The 16,682-nt window shown below is 46.8% G+C and overlaps 1 protein-coding gene across 1 annotated transcript; it reads left to right on the top strand.

Moving 5' to 3' along the window:
- Positions 1-575: 575 nt before the first annotated feature.
- On the top strand, positions 576-15,885 carry LOC141076814 (uncharacterized). The gene is made up of 3 exons (XM_073564121.1): positions 576-590; positions 680-770; positions 14,978-15,885. Exons 1-3 carry the CDS (start codon positions 576-578, stop codon positions 15,742-15,744), a joined length of 873 nt encoding a protein of 290 aa, XP_073420222.1. The 3' UTR covers positions 15,745-15,885.
- Positions 15,886-16,682: the final 797 nt, after the last annotated feature.

Raw genomic sequence — 16,682 nt, 5'->3', positions numbered from 1 at the left:
TGGGTATTCTGTTCCAGTCGGGATAGGGTTAACCAGGTTGTCATGCTGGCTGAGGGCTGGGCCACGCCCTTGGTCTTTAAATAGTTCGTCCTGACTATGGGCGTCGCCGACTATAGCTTTTGCCTAGTGCTAGCAATACCGGTCAGCAGTGGTGGTGTTGGAGCGTCTGATATCTGATGCAGTATATCCCTCAGTGGTTCTTTCTCCAATCTGTTATATATATATATGGTTGCCCTTGCACATTATTGTATTCCCTTGTGTATTAACTGTGTGGTGTTTCTTTTACCCCTGTCCATACGTATTTGTGGGGTCTGGTGTCTGGTCCCCTCACTGGGTGGAGGGAGGTGGGTTCAGCTTAGGGCTGGACAGGAGACAGGGACAGGGTGGAAGCTCAGACAGGCACCCCTTCAGTGTAAACCCTGGGTAGAGGGACAGACAGGGTTCCCCTAGTCTGAGGGACATCGCAGGCGTCCCGGGGTTTTTGCCTAAAGTAACCTAGGCATACCTTGACACCTATGATGTGTAGACGACTGTGAAGGTCTTGTGCTCAGTCTTGTTTTATCCCCCAGTATTATATGTTTTATACTTGTGTAATAAGAACGGTGGGGATGGCAGGATTAGAGCTGATCATAGATGGGACTTCTCCATCTGTCTGTGACTCTTACAATATTTGTTTCAGGGTGAAGATCTGACTCATATTATTACTACAGAGACATATGTGAGGGGTGATGAGTGGTGTAAAGAGGAGATTCCTACATATGACTACCCAGGTGAGTAGTAACCACTGAATGCAGAGAAGTCGCAGATTCCTCTCAGTCACCTGCTGTGGCTACTATATCGGTGGTGTAGGCCGGCCGTATTACCATGATCACCATTTTGCCTCTAGACCACAACATTTTCCTCCACCCAAAACTGTTCAAATGACTTTGGGTATTGAAAGCCCTTTTCTATAGAACTTACAACCTGGTAGATCCACCTACTCCCTGGAAGTCAAATGACAGCGTACGTAGAATGTGCTGACAAGATACAAAATCACTTGAAGAAAAATATCATGATGGCCCATAAGAGAAAGCGGAGGGTAATGATGCTGTTGGCTTCCTAGATCCCTGAGATCTTATCGGATGAATCTTCTCTCCCTTCTGTGCTGCTGAATGTCTCATGGTCCCTTCAAGACCAGGTCCAGTCTTTCTAGTCAAACTTTGCTTTTATCAGCGACAACATTAAATTTGCAGTGAGGCCAAGTGTGAATTTCTGTATAATAACTAATTTCCCTTTATCCTCACGTTTCAATTAAACTACCGTAATTTTCGGACTATAAGATGCTTGAAGAAAATGGGAGGTGTGTCTTATTATCCGGATGTACCGGCTCTGGCTGTGGTGGCGAGGCGGGGGAACGGTATCGGCGGAGCAGCGGATCACAGGAAGCTAGAGCAGGTGGCTGTGGCTAACTCCTGTTCCCGCTGCTAAAGAGAAATGAATATTCACTGCATTCCACGCCAATGGGCTTTAAGGGCAATGAATATTAATTGCTCTTTAATAATAGTATCTTGATCTGATTACCCCCCAACCCCGGTCTTGGTATGCAAGGCCCCATCCTTATAATTGGCCCACACCCCCATCCCCATCCTGGTATGCATGGCCCCATCAGAAAACATTAAAAAAACAAATCATTACACTTACCTACCCCGCGCTCCCTCGCAGCATCCTGCTCCGGTGCCAGCAACTGCTATATGCTTGTAATCAGCGCATGGCAGGGACGTCACGCGCTGCTCATAAGCAGAGCACAGATGCCAGGACTGTGCACTCAAAGGGAAGTGAGTATTCATTGTTCTTCAGTGTCAGCCGCCAGCTTCCTGCTGCTACTGGCGGTCACGTGTGCCGCTACTTAAGAGAAATATTCATGAATACTCACTGTTCTCAGCGCTGCTTACAAGCATAAAGCATTTGCTGGCACTGGAGCAGGACGCTGCGAGGGAGCGCGGGGTAGGTAAGTGTAATGGTTTGTTTTTTTAATGTTTTCTGATGGGGCCATGCATACCAGGATAGGAATGGGGGTGGGGGCCACTTATAAGTATGGGGCCCTGCATACCAGGACGAGATGGGGCTGTAGGTTACCAGCAGGTGCGTTGGATGCAGTGACGAGCAGGAGGCAGAGCAAGTGTTAACGGGTGTCTTTATATAACCAAAGAAAAAGATAACAAGGCTTTCTCCACGCAGGGAGTTAATATATACAAGATGCACAGAAGTATTGCGTGGACAAATACGTAGGGTTCAACTTATCAGACTCATCTGGAAGGAGGTGGTTGGAAGATCCCACGATGGCGCCGCAGACAGCGCGTCACATTGAGGAAGCGGTCCTGGATGTACCGGAGGCACTGTCTTTTAGCGGTGAAGAAGAGTCTGGGACTTTTTGGTGGGCTGCTGTAGGTCCGGGTACCGGTGGCTGTTGTTTCAACGGATGAGGCGGAGAGTTCCGGTATCAAGGCAGCAGCCGCGGCTGTAAAGTCAAAGTCTCCGACGGGAGCCGTGCACTGTCAGCTGTCAAGCGTTGCACAGTACGTTCAGCGCTTCCTGCCTGTGGTCGCGTAGGGTCAACGTCCCGCAGCAGTAAGCGGTCACTGGTGCTGTTGATGGATGTTGGGGGTGCGCACTCAAGCGCAGTCTGCCGTCAGTAGTGTTACCCACAGGTAGGGAGCAAACCTTCCCTGCACCTCCTGTCTTCCGGCTAGAGACCCCAGGTTCCCGCGCACCCCCCTTTTTATATCAGACCCGCCCTTTGCAGCAAAGGTCACAGGTCTGTCCCGCTCAGGTTCTCTGTCCCCCTTCAACACTAGTGGCAATCCCAATGGTACCGGCCCAGAGACACTGTTGCCTTTATTGTTCCGGTCCTTCCTCCTACATCCCCCCACTCTTTTTGCTCGCCATTCTACGGGTGAAGATTTGCGGAGAGCGTTAGAAAACTTTTACCTTCTCTGGATTCGCTTCTGCCATACGAATTGGTCTTGCTCATAACGTTCGGGGGGGTTTGCCAGCTGTTGACCATTCGGAGCGTCGTAAGCTGGGAAGAGTAGTGGAGCTCTCTGGAGAGGTGGAATCTGGCTGTATGATGGGGGATCCAGACATGTACTCTTCTGGAGGGCCGTCGCTTGGTGTGAGGACGTTCTCTTCCTCTTTTTCTTCTAGAACTGCTGGAGTCGGCTCCAGGGCCTCGGGAATCTCCTCTGGTCAAATTGGGTCTCTAGACTTCGTAAACAGGGTCTCTGGATTTCGTAAACAGTTCCCTCAGAACTGACTCGTCACTTCCGATAAGGTTCCTTCTCCCAACGGTGTTCCAGTTTGTTTTGAGGACGTTTCTCTCTCACCAGTACTCGATCTCCTACTTGAAGCTCAGCTGCCTGGCAAGGGGCCTGACTGAGTGTTCTAGCTCTTGTTTGCACCAGCCGATGCAGTGTCTGTAAACAATGCCGGTGATCTAGGACCAAGAAGAGACCCCCTCTCCTGGGCTGGATATTTTTCTTCAGGATCCAGTTCCAGCTCGCTGATCTCTTTTCCTTCACGACTGAACAGCAGGGTGTAGCCAGTAACTCGATGTACACAATTATTGTACACCCAAACCAGTTCGGAGACATATTCAGGCCAACAGGCTTTTCGGTCTTCCTCTAGGGTTCGAAGCATTTGAATCAGAGTCCGATTGAATCTCTCACAAGCTGCGGGTGGTACGGAGTGGTCTGAGACATGTCGATGCCATACAGGTGATGCAACTGCTCCATTACCTTCCCCAAGAAGCAGACACCTCGATCCGAATGAATCCGTTTGTGACAGCCGTAGATCTGAATAAAATTCTTACAGATGGAGTAAGCGGCGGACTCTGCGGTTTGGTCACGAGTGGGAGTCACCACGGCAAACTGTGTGAAGTGGTCACCCTGGTGAACTGGGCCAATGGTGTGATAATCTATCATCAGGAGTTCCAGGGGGCGGATGTCGCTATGGTTTGGACGGGAGCCCTTTGCTCAGGCGGCTTCGCCAGTTCACACTGCCGGCATTTCCTGCAGGCCTTCTCAACCTCTGTCTGCAGTCGAGGGTGGTAGATGAATCATTGTAACCACCGGAAAGTTTTCTCCGGGCCAAAATGTGTTCCTCCTTCATGTGCTTCATGGGCAATTTCAGGAAGTAGGGTTTCAGGTGTTACTGCTTGCCATGTGGCAGCCAGCTCCGTCTGGAGCTGTATCTTCCGATATAATAGTATCAGGATCCTGTCAGCGCCGGCGGACTGCTGCGGCTGAACAGGATAACTCACCCAGACTACGGGGGGACCCGGGGTCCAATACTGCAGGGAAAATTCTGACACCAGGACCTGCGACACTGAAAGTAGTTTAGCAGCACCAGGACCTACGATCATGTGACCACAGGGGGCGTGGCTTAGCGTCCTGCTGCTGGAGATGGCAATAGAGTTCTATAACAGGAATCCTGGAGTACAGGCTAGGGAAACTCAGATCAGACAAACGGAGGGTCATTCACAGAGGGGGCGGCGTGGTACCAGGGGGACAAGCAGAGAATAGTCAAAACGTAAGCAATGAATCATGCACAGAGATGGCAACGCAGTACAAGGGGGGAGTCAGAAAATAGTCAGGTCCAAAGCAAAAGAGTCATACACGGGAATATCAGAGCAGTACAAAAGGAACAGGCAGAACTCGTAACAGGGACAGAACCGGATCAAAACCAAGCAAGCACAAAGTATCACAGTCACAAAGCACACTAGGGTCACACACTCAGCCAAGGGTCTGAGTATAAGCGACAAGGAGTGAGCCCACAATGAGGCTATAAAAAGCCTCCCAGAGTCTGAGTGAGGCTGTCCAGATTAACCTCTGAACTACCTGATCACACAAACAGCAGATCATGACAAATAGCCCATTCTTCATCTGTGGGCACTCCCACTGGCGAAGGATCCAGAGGGTTCCGGGGGACAGAGCGCCCCTCTGGGCCGTACTGGGAAATCTTCCTTGAGTTACACACCGTCGCAGTAGGGTGAGCTCCGTATTTTTCTGCTGTAACTGAACCCATTCATCCCTAGATTGACCCAAAATGCCTTCCGTTGTCTTTGCTCACAGCTGTTCCTGCGTCGCCACTACAGTCTTGGCGGGCTCCATGAAACATGGAATCTCTTCATTTTCCAACTCCTCATCTCTGCTCAGTCCGAGGGCAGCATGGCGGATCCTGGAAAGAAAGTCGGCATGGCTGTTCTCCACTCCTCTCTTGTAGGCGATTTTATACCTAAATTGGCCATTCTGGCCACCCATCACTGTTCTCATGCCCATAATTTGGCATTTTCTAGATGTGCCAACGGGTTGAAGTCCATGCGTACTATGACTTAGACAAATATTCCGCAAACCTCTCCATCATAGCCCACACCAACGCGAGCAGCTCCAACTTAAATGAGCTGTAGTTGTCAGGATTATGTTCAGAATCGTGAAGGGACCGACTAGCGTATGCGATCACCCTCTCTCTTCCGCCCTGCGCCTGAGACACAGCTCCCTGTCCGTGCAAACTCCCGTCAGTGTGGAGAATAAACGGTTGAGTAAAATCCGCGTAAGCCAAGACAGGGGCCTTGGTTAATGCCTTCTTGAGATCTTGAAAGTCTTCTCTTGCGGTTCTTGCCAGTGGATCTTCCAACTCTTTGCACTGGACAGCGCCCCTTTCAATAAATCCAGCAGTGGCTGGGCTCAGTGGGCAAAGTTCTTCACAAATCGACGGTAGTATTCTGTCAAGCCAAAGAATGCATGAACATCCTTCACCATTTCTGGAGTAGGCCAGTCCTGTATGACTGCGATCTTTTCCCGTGATGGCCTCACGCCTTCTGCTGAGACTACATGCCCCAAGTACTCAATCTGGGTACGAAATAGATGGCATTTCTGCGGCTTTACTTTTAATCCGTGTTTCTGGAGACGACTGAGTATCTGCTCTCTGCGTCATAGATGCTCTTCAAATGAAGCCGCATACACAATGATGTCGTCCAGGTAGATCAAGGTGGCTTCAAAGTTCAGGTCGCCCAGGCATCTCTTCATCAGCCGTTGGAAAGTCCCGGGGGCATTGGCCAAGCCGAAGGGCATCCGATTGAACTGAAATAACCCCATGGGTAGTATGAAAGCTGTCTTCGCCCGATCCTGATCTGGCATGGGCACCTGCCAGTATCCGCTGGCCAGGTCGAGCGTGGAGAATTACTTTGCTCTTCCTAGAGCAGACAGGGACTCTTTAATGCAGGGAAGCGGATACGAATCCCTTATGGTACAGGCATTAAGCTTCCGATAATCCACACAGAAATGCAGAGTGCTGTCCTTTTTCCTCACCAGAAAGATTGGAGCTGCCCATGAGCTTTGACTCTCTCGGTTGACAACCTTTTGCAACATCTGTCCCAACATCGTCTTCACCTCCTGATACAGTTGTGGGGGAATTTGCTGGTAACGTTCCCCAATGGGTGCGGAGTCTCCAGTTGGAATTTCGTGAGTAATGGCCATGGTACAACCGAAATCATCCTCATGACGGGCAAACACCTCTCTATATCGTCCCAAGAAGTTTTTTACTTGCTGCACCTGAGACGGAGTGAGCTCTGAGAGCTCGGCCCGCATCTGCTCCAGGATTACTTGCCCCTCTAGGGTAGGTTCCGGCTCTGTAGCCATGGTTGAAATCACTGTCACTGTCCAGGAGTCCCCCCAACAAGCTTCCAGTTGCAGTATCTGGGAGAGCAGAATGTCTTTAGGCAAACCCATTTCCTTGGCCACTTCACTTCGGGGCCACAAGGTGATATCTCGATCTTCTAGGTTTACACACCGAATGGGAACAGCCCCGCCTTTTACTGTAGCCAAAGAGCAGGCTAACAAGAATCCCGAGGGTAACTGCTCCGAGAAAGAAGGCTCGATCTGTATCTCCACCCCTTCCAAGGGAATGCGACCCCGGACAGGCAGAGAGATTAATGTTTGTCTGGGTAGTAACACGAGCTTCACTGACGAGGGTGCAATCACTTTCCCCAGCACTTCTCCCTCTCGGCACGACTTCTGGGCTTGGGCTACCCGCACCAGCTGTTGGATGATTTTCCTCTGAGGGGGGTGTGGGAGCTCCATTGCTTCAGGATTTTTTGGGAGGGCTCATTGAAAAGGAGACTTCCGAACTCTTTTAGCACATTCATCCCTAACGTGACTGTATGTTCATGGCTCTCCTCCCCTTGAGTCAGCACCACACCCCTCCATCCTAGGTCTTTGCCACAGAGAGAAACCTGCATCCAAGCTACCCCTGCAACCGGGATTGGCAACTGATTGGCAACCATCAATTTTATCACGGTTCCCCATTCAGGTCTCATAGCTTCAGGGAAGTGTTGCCGGAAATAGGCCTCAGGCATGGTGGTCACTTGGGACCCTGTATCCACCAAACATTGCACAGCACGCCCCTCGAATTCTGCCCAGATCAACGGGCACGTAGACACTAAATTTGTGGGACTTCCACTACTCCCCCGTATCTGTTCTGGCTCCAAGCGGAGTCCCCCCGGCTCAGAGCCCTCTAGTTTAACGGGCGGCGAGGTTGGTTTCTTCCTCGCCTTGGACATTTGTCCTGTTTCCCCATATTCATAACAGGTGAGGGGTCGCTGTTGTTGGTACATTCTGGAATCATGGCAGGGCTCTGCCCCAGAGCGAGTCACAGCAGCTTCAGCCTTTTTCTTAACTTCCGCCAACTCTCCTTTTATGTCCTGCAGTTCTTTTCTCATCTCTTCAACCCATTGGGGCTTGGCCACCGCACTCACAGATGTTTTAGTGCACTGAGCCTTCCCCACTGGGACTGCCACCCCTGCTTCTGCTCCCGTGTGCACGCCTCACTCCCTATTTTGGAAAACGTCTGGCGAAGATTCACCCGTACGCGCTCCCACAAGGCCTGCTTCGTCAGGGTATCCCGCAGTCCAGTCACTAAGAGGTCTCGCAAAGTTACGTCTATGGGGCCCACTCCCACACTGTTCTTTCTAACAGTGGCGGTATTAAGTTCTTGCAGAGCATTCATATGTTGGGTCACTGTTTCACCTTCCCTCTGCATACGGCTGAATAGGTGAGTCCTCAGTTCCTCTACATCAGTCGGGTCCCCATGAGTCTCCTCTAGGAGCTGCAGAACTTTGCCGAAGGTATCGTGTTACCTAGGGGTCCGTAACATTACCGAGTTTCGGGCTTCCCCATCTAAGGTCATAATGGCCACCTCAGCCTCTAAAGCAGGGGTCATCGGGTGCATTCTCATCATGGCCCGTATCCGCTTGGTCCAGCTCCGCAGCATGGTGTTACTACCGGTGTACTTTGGCAGATTATTCAGTATGGCCACCAATGATATGCTAGACCTTGGGCTGTCCCCAACTCCTTGGTCTGCCACCAACATGCTGATAGACTGCATCCTGCCAACTACACCAATTGTAGGTTACTAGCAGGTGCGTTGGATGCAGTGACTAGCAGGGGGCAGAGCAAGTGTTAACGGGTGTCTTTTTATAACCAGAGAAAAAGATAACGCTTTCTCCATGCAGGGAGTTAATATATACAAGATGCACAGAAGTATTGCGCAGACAAATATGTGGAAGTTCAATATTATGCAGTGACAGCTTGACTTCAGCTGTCAACAATGATAACAACAAAAAAAGAATTGCTAACGGCGGGAAAGGAAAAAACGTAGGGTTCAACTTATCAGACTCTGTCATCCGAAGGGAGGTGGTTGGAAGATTCCACGATGGCCCCGCAGATGGCGCGTTACTTTGAGGAAGCGATCCTGGATGTACCGGAGGCACTGTCTCTTAGCGGTGAAGAAGAGTCCGGGACCTTTTGGTGGGCTGCTCTATGTCCGGGTATCGGTGGCTGTTGTTTCAGCGGATGAGGCGGAAGGTTCTGGTATTAAGGCCGTAGCCGTGGATGTAAAGTCAAAGTCTCCGACGGGAGCCATGCACTCTACACTGTTTGCTGTCAAGCGTTGCAGAGTACGGTCAGCCCTTCCTGCCTGCGGTTGCGTAGGGTCGGTGTCCGGCAGCGGTAAGCAGTCACTGGTGCTGTTGCTGGATGGTGGGGGGGTGCGCACTCAAGCGCAGTCTGTCGTCAGTAGTGTTACCCGCAGGGAGGGAGCAAATCTTCCTCTGCTGCACCTCCTGTCTTCCCGCCAGAAGCCCCAGGTTCCGGCGCACCCCACTTTTTATATCAGACTCGACCTTTGAAACAGAGGTCACAGGTCTGTCCCGGTCAGGTTCTCCGTCCCCCTGCCACACCAGTGGCATACCCAATGGTTACGGCCCAGAGACACTTGCCTTCATTGTTCCGTTCCTTCCTCCTACAGGGCCATGCATACCAGGACAACATGGGACCATGCATACTAGGATAAGGATGGGGCCATGCTTACCAGGATAGGGATGATGGTACCATGCATACTAGGATGAGATAGGGGATCCTGCATACCAGGATAGGGATGGGACCATGCATACTAGGACAAGATGGGGATCCTGCATACCAGGATAGGGATGGGACCATGCATACTAGGACAAGATGGGGCCCTGCATACCAGGATAGAGATGGGACCATGCATACTAGGACGAGATGGGGCCCTACATACCAGGATAGGGATGATGGGGCCATGCATACTAGGACAAGATGGGGGCCAGGCATACCAGGATAGATATGAGGTGGAATGCATACTAGGACGAGATGGGGCCCTGCATACCAGGATGAGATGGGGCCCTGCATACCAGGACAAGATGGGGCCCTGCATACCAGGATAGGGATGATGGGGCCATGCATGCCAGGATGGGGGCCAATCATACGAGGATGGGGATGGGGCCATGCATACCAGGATAGTGATGGGGCCATGCATACCAAGATAGGGATGAGGGATCCATGCATGCCAGGATAGGGATGAGGTTGCCATGCATACCAGGGTAGGGATGAGGGGGACATTTGTATCAGGATGGGGGTGAAGGGACCATATATACCAGGATAGGGGATATTAAGTACAGAATTGACCACATTTTTTGCTTCAATTTGTTTTTCCTAATTTCCTCCTCTAAAACCTAGGTGTGTCTTATGGTCCAAAAAATATGGCAAGTGTGAGTTTCCCTTTAGCCTGAAATTTCAATTTCTTTTAAAACCAACTATTGCTATTTTAGAATTTTGGATAACTAGAGGAGGAAGACCTGTGAAGACTCAGACGTCAAGGTTAGATTTCAGAAAGGTAGATTTTAAGGGATTCAGAAAGAGAATTGGAGGGATCCAAGGGCTGGATATCCTTAAAGACAAAAATGTCCAGGAAGGATGGGAAATCTTGAAAAATGAATTTCTCAAAGCACAATTGTTAACAATTCCGAAAAGAGGGAAGAATAGGAAGCATTTAAGGAAACCAGGATGGATGAACACAGAACTTAAGCACATGCTAAAAAGGAAGAAAAAAATGTTTATAAAATGGAAAGAGGGAGGCATATCTAAAGAAGAATATAATGCTGTCTGCAGAACCTGCAGGGCACAAATCAGATTAGCTAAAGCTGACAATGAATTGAGGCTTGCAAGAGATGTCAAAAGCAATAATAAAGGATTTTGGGGATATCAAAAATAAACAGATTGACCTGCGCTATAGGACTAAAGAAAATAAGCAATGATAAAAACCAAATAGAAAAACACCTGCTCTAAAACATACATGGATAAACTAATGGCATGTACAATATATATAACAGATCACTCACCAATAGAAGGCAGACCAATAGATGTGATGCACATTGGTGGCTGTGACTGCTGCTTTTTGATAGAGGTGAGAAAATGCACGATTCTATGATTCTAACTAACTTCAAGGAGGATTGTGATAATCTACAGGACAAACATTCCACCTGTGCCATGATATATCTCTAAACTGTGCGTGGCTGATGGCTGTAATATACATTTATTCACGCCTGCAGGAGATGTGTTGGCATGGCTCCAGCCCTGGTTTCATGGATTCACTCCACGTCATAAATTACATTATGTTTTCCAACCTAAGAAATTCAGATTACTGCACAATGTCTCCTGAAATGGAGGCACTAATACTTTCTCTAATCTTCTGGTCAGGACTCATAGTGGCTCCAATGGTCCACTATAAATGAGTGCAACTCCAGTTTAGTGTTCTCTCCTCATACATACGTTGTTGTTGGGGATGTAGCATATTTTTTTATTCTGTCTTTTTTTTTAACCTGTTCCTTCTGTATGATAGTTTGATTGTGGTGGGATCGGCCTTCCTGCCTAATGTGAGTCTATAACTTCTTGATAGTCTTGGAAAAAAATCTCTCCATTGCCTCTTCCAAATGCCTAAGATCTAAATATAAAAGGGATCCTGTCAGCAGGATTGTGCTCAGTAACCTACAGACACTATCAGGTCGGCGCCGTTATACTGATTACAATGATACCTGGTGATGAAATCCGTCTTGTGGTTGTTGTTTAATCTGTATTTGTAGTTTTCAGTTAATAAGATTCTCGTGCTCTGGGGCGGGGCTGTGGTGGCCCATGGGCGGGGCTTTATGTGGTGCGCTGATTACATATTCATCTGTATTGGCTTATGACAGGTCGCTGATCCCTCACTGACCTGCCCCCCATTTTTACATAATGCATATAATAGTATTGATATTATTGTTGATAATGCCTATAATATTGTGGCTATTGTGAGGCTTAGAAAAAAAAAATTACACATGACACTGACGGCGCCTGTCCAGTAGCCTCTATCTCTTACTTATAGATGGTACTGCGCTGACATTTTTCTGTATGTAATTTTTTTATGTAAAATAGGGGGCAGGTCACTGAAGGATCAATGTCATAAGCAAATACAGATTAATATGTACGCAGAGCACCACATAAGGCCCCACCCACAACGCAACCCACAGCCCCGCCCCAGAGCATGAGAATCTCATTAACTGAAAACTACAACTACAGATTAAACAATAACCAGCCCGCAGCTGCCCAGAAAAGGCACATCTATTAGATGCTCCAATTTCGATGCTTTGCCCGGCTCTTCTCACTTGCCCTGTAGTGGTGGCACGTGGAGTTCATATTTGTAGGGTTGATGTCACCTTTGTATTGTCAGGTGACATCAAGCCCATGGCTTAGTAATGGAAAGGTGTCTATTCATTACTAACCCCATAGTTACATGGTAAATAAACACACAGTCAGAATAAAGTATTTTATTAGAAATAAAACAAAACAGTTTTCCTTTTTCAAAAATAACAAACACAGTTATACTCAACTAACACCTAAGTGGTAAGAGCCGGGCAAAGCGCCCAGAATTGGCGCATCTAATAGATGTGCCTTTTCTGGGCAGCTGTGGGCTGCTATTTTTAGGCTGGGGGGGTCAGTATCCATGGCCCCTTACAAGCCTGAGAATACCAGCCCCCCAGTTGTCAGCTGTAGCATGGCTGGTTTTCAAAAATGGGGGACTCCACTCCGTTTTTTTAAATTATTTATTTAAATATTAAAAAAACAGTGTGAGGACCCCTCTGTTCTTGATAACCAGCCTTGCAGAAGTTGACAGCTGAGGGTTGCAGCCCCCAGTTGTGAGTTTTGCCAGACAGGTTATAGAAAATAAGGGGAACCCACGCCGTTTTTTTCATTCATTTATTTAGTTATAGTGCAGACGACGGGTGAGGAATACTCCAATCATCCGCTCCTGCTGTCACTGTTCTTAGCAGCAGGTGTAGGTTGATGGGAGTAATAGTCCCAAAAGCCCCCACCTGCTGTCATCATTCTGACTTTAATATAACGCTCATCATTCTCCCTGCCGGCAGATCAGGGGAGAATGATGAGAGCGTTTTCAGCACCCGCCGCAGGGGAACAGCACTTACTGTAGCGCTTCTTCCCTGCCGGCCGTCCATGTGGTACTGATGCTGCACAGGGTTGTCACACATGTGCCACAAGTATTATGCACATGGATCAGAAAAAACGGTACCGGAAATATCAGGACGTGTGAAACCGGCCTAATACACAGTTCTCTTTAAATGCCTAATATTTCTTCTTGAAACTTATCTGACAGAAAATATTGAAGCTTAGGCTAGTATAGATTGTGAAGTCTCCGAGCCCCATACTCTAATTACCCCAGAGAGGTTTCACCACTAGTTACTCATTTATTACTGATGGAGACTGTGGAGTTTGATCATTTCAGTAGTTCCTAATCAGGCCCCATTATTATTATCTGATGTGTGTCACTTTATGTGGTGGTAAGTTTGGAATTCTTCACAAAGGGTAATAGAAAACAAATGGATCTTACAAATTATTTTCCAGCTTCGCACTATACCCTACATACGGTTGTACACTACTGTCTGGGCACATGGCAGTGTTCAGAAGGGAAGGAGCGCCATTTAGCTATTTGAATGCAGATCTAGCTGGAATAGTTTGCAGACACAATGTATTGGGAGTATAATGAAAAAACAGTAACCAGCTCACCTGTCCCGGCTAATAGTGGTGCATGGAAGCTCGGATTTCAGTCAAGCCAAACGTGAGATACATCCAAAGAAAAAAAAGGGGGGTTTCCAGCTTCCAAATGTACAAAAAATGTATTAAAGGCATAAGAACAGAGATGAACGGACATGCCCCATAATGGCAGAAAGCAGAGCAACGCCTTTCAAACAATGTTCTTTTTCAAGCGCAAAAAGAACATATTGTTTGAAACGCGTTGCTCTGCTTTCCGCCATTATGGGGCATGTCCGTTCATCTCTGTTCTTATGCCTTTAATAAACTTTTTGTACATTTGGAAGCTGGAAACCCCCCTTTTTTTTCTTTGAATGTATTGGGAGCACTGTTCATGGTCACCTGGCAGCTCAAAAGATGTCCACCATGAACATTCTCTGCTTTCCATATCCCAAGGATTGCCTTGCTCATCTAACACCATTACATGGATCTGGACTTACACTGGGACCCCTAGGCTTGGACCATGATGTTACCTGCTAGTCTGTGGTGTTCGATGGCAAGAAGAATAGTCAGGTAGCTGGGTCAGAACCAGAAGGACAGAATACAGAATCAGAAGACACAAGAGTAGTCAGTAAACGGGCCACGGTCACAACAGGAAGCAAATGCGCAAGCTGAGCACAGAGGACTGAACCAGAGGAGAACAGCGCTGTATCTGGCAGATTCCGGCCATGTGCTTTGCGCTTTAGTAGGGTGTGGTACTTTCCAATTGGCTGAAGTAGGGAGCAGATTACTCCAGCTGGACAGCAGGAACAGATCCCAGATGAGATTGGACACACCATATGCAGAAGCCCTAATATAACTAAATCACAGAAAACCAGAAGAGTAGAAATCCCCATAAAGTGATTCCATGTTATTAATTCACTGAGGGTTATAATCCTTAGGAGGAGTGAATATTTTGACTCCACAGCCACTTTCCGGAAATTAACACGCAGTGGATGTTGGAGAGTGAAAATTACACATTTGCCATTTTATTACCCAGCACATAGTGCCCAGATTGTGCTCCAGGAGACACCGCAAATTAAGTGGATTCTTCTCACTATAATATTGCTAAATACAGGGATCCTAAATGTTGTTTGCGCACACTGCAAGACTCCGAAGTGAGAGCGGATTTTGCTGGATTGGTTTATAGAAACTCTGTTGCTTTTCAACAGCCTTTGAGCCACTAATAGTGTGGGAACCTCTGTATTTCCATTGACAGATGATGGACCTGAGTGGGGACTTGTTTTTTGTGAGATGAGAATAGGTATTATTTTCATCTACATAACATTGATTGGTTTCTTTTTATTTGATATTTGGGAGGCAGAATGAACAAACAGTTGAACACCACACACTACTGGTTCATCCAACAAGGTTTTCTATTAGACTGTGAACTGTCATTGTCTTGGTAAATAATTAAAGTTTTTTTTACATAGCTTGCCATTTTTATGGACAGTTTAAATAGAGACATTCAAAAATATAAAGCTCAAGGATATTTTATAAAAAAAATTGTTTTTTTGTCTTAGCAGATGACTGTACCAGGAGATCAGAGGGACAGCTGACATCTTCAACTTTTAAATCTGATGATCTTGAGATTCTACAAGATACAACTGAAGTGATTGCCATTACACCAGATATATCATCATCCATTCACAGCAAAGATCTGTCATCTGATCCTTTGAAACAGGTCCCATCTTCTGATTCATTACTGACTACTAAGGAAAATCAATGTCACCAAAGAGACATTAAAAAACAAACTGCTCCTAAAGCAAAGAAGCCATTTTCATGTTCAGAATGTGGGAAGTATTTTACATGGAAATCACATTTTGTTAACCACCAGAGAACTCACACAGGGGAGAAGCCTTTTTCCTGTTCAGAATGTGGGAAATGTTTTACATGGAAATCACATTTTGTTAACCACCAGAGAACCCACACAGAGGACAAGCCTTTTTCCTGTTCAGAATGTGGGAAGTATTTTACATGGAAATCGCGTTTTGTTACTCACCAGAGAACTCACACAGGGGAAAAGCCTTTTTCCTGTTCAGAATGTGGGAAATGTTTTGCACAGAAATCACATTTTGTTATCCACCAAAGAACTCACACAGGGGAGAAGCCTTTTTCCTGTTCAGAATGTGGGAAATGTTTTAACAATAAAACAGATTGCGTTAAGCACCAGAGAACTCACACAGGGGAGAAACCTTTTTCATGTTCAGAATGTGGGAAATGTTTTAGCAAGACATCAAATTGTGTTAAGCACCAGAGAACTCACACAGGGGAGAAGCCTTTTACATGTTAATGTGGGAAATGTTTTAACTAGAAAGCACTTCTTGATCACCATCAGAGCAGTCACACAGAGGAGAAACCTTTTTCATTTTCTTAATATGGGAAATATTTTACTTGGAAATCAGCTGTTAATAAACATCAGAGATGTCACATAGGGGAGAAGCCTTTTTTATGTTCATAGTGTTGGAATAGTTTTACCCAAAATTGAATTTTCTTAAATGGGTTGTCTCTTGTCATTCCTCATGTTTGCTGACAAAAGGATAAAACTAAACTTTATTAATTCCAAATGTAAAACTATACCCATAATTCACCCCCTGAAGCTTAGTCAGAAGATGACTAATAGAAAAAACATACCCCACTTCTCAGTATATCGGGTGAGGTGACATATACACACTCATTCTCCAAGCCTCTCATTTCTACGGGTTTCATCGTCCTCACCAAAGTCGACTCATCAGGAGACTATTTAATATTGACCTATATTCGAACGAGACAAAAGGAAAAAAACCCTAAAATCATGTATTATCCGAAACAGTCAGAAAACTAGCCATATATTGGCAGATCCCAGACCTCAAACTATATACTTCGTAAGTTTATAAGCCCCTCCAGTGTCAGGAATAGATAGTATGAATTTGAATTTACCAATCGGCTGCAATGAAACAAACAGTGAAAAATATAAAGGGGTCTGAATACTTTCCGTACCCACTGTATCAGTAAAAATAACTCCTCTTTATTAGGTAAAGTATAAAAGAATTGCACCATTTTCCGATACCCGTCGTGTCTCCATTTTTTCATGATCTCAGTTTGGGTGAGGGCTTATTTTTTGCGGGCCGAGCTGACGTTATTAATGGATACCATTTTGGTGCAGCTACGATTTTTTTTGTCATCCTTTATTGCATTTTAATGAAAGAAGTCATTCTGGCGTTTTGACATTTTTTCTAATTGCACCATTTA

This window comes from Dendrobates tinctorius, unplaced genomic scaffold (genome assembly GCF_039654945.1).
Source record: "Dendrobates tinctorius isolate UK_male_01 unplaced genomic scaffold, ASM3965494v1 ptg000430l, whole genome shotgun sequence".
Lineage (NCBI taxonomy): Eukaryota > Metazoa > Chordata > Amphibia > Anura > Dendrobatidae > Dendrobates > Dendrobates tinctorius.
The sequence above is the reverse complement of the archived record's forward strand: the minus strand, read 5'-3'. Positions and strand labels throughout refer to the sequence as shown.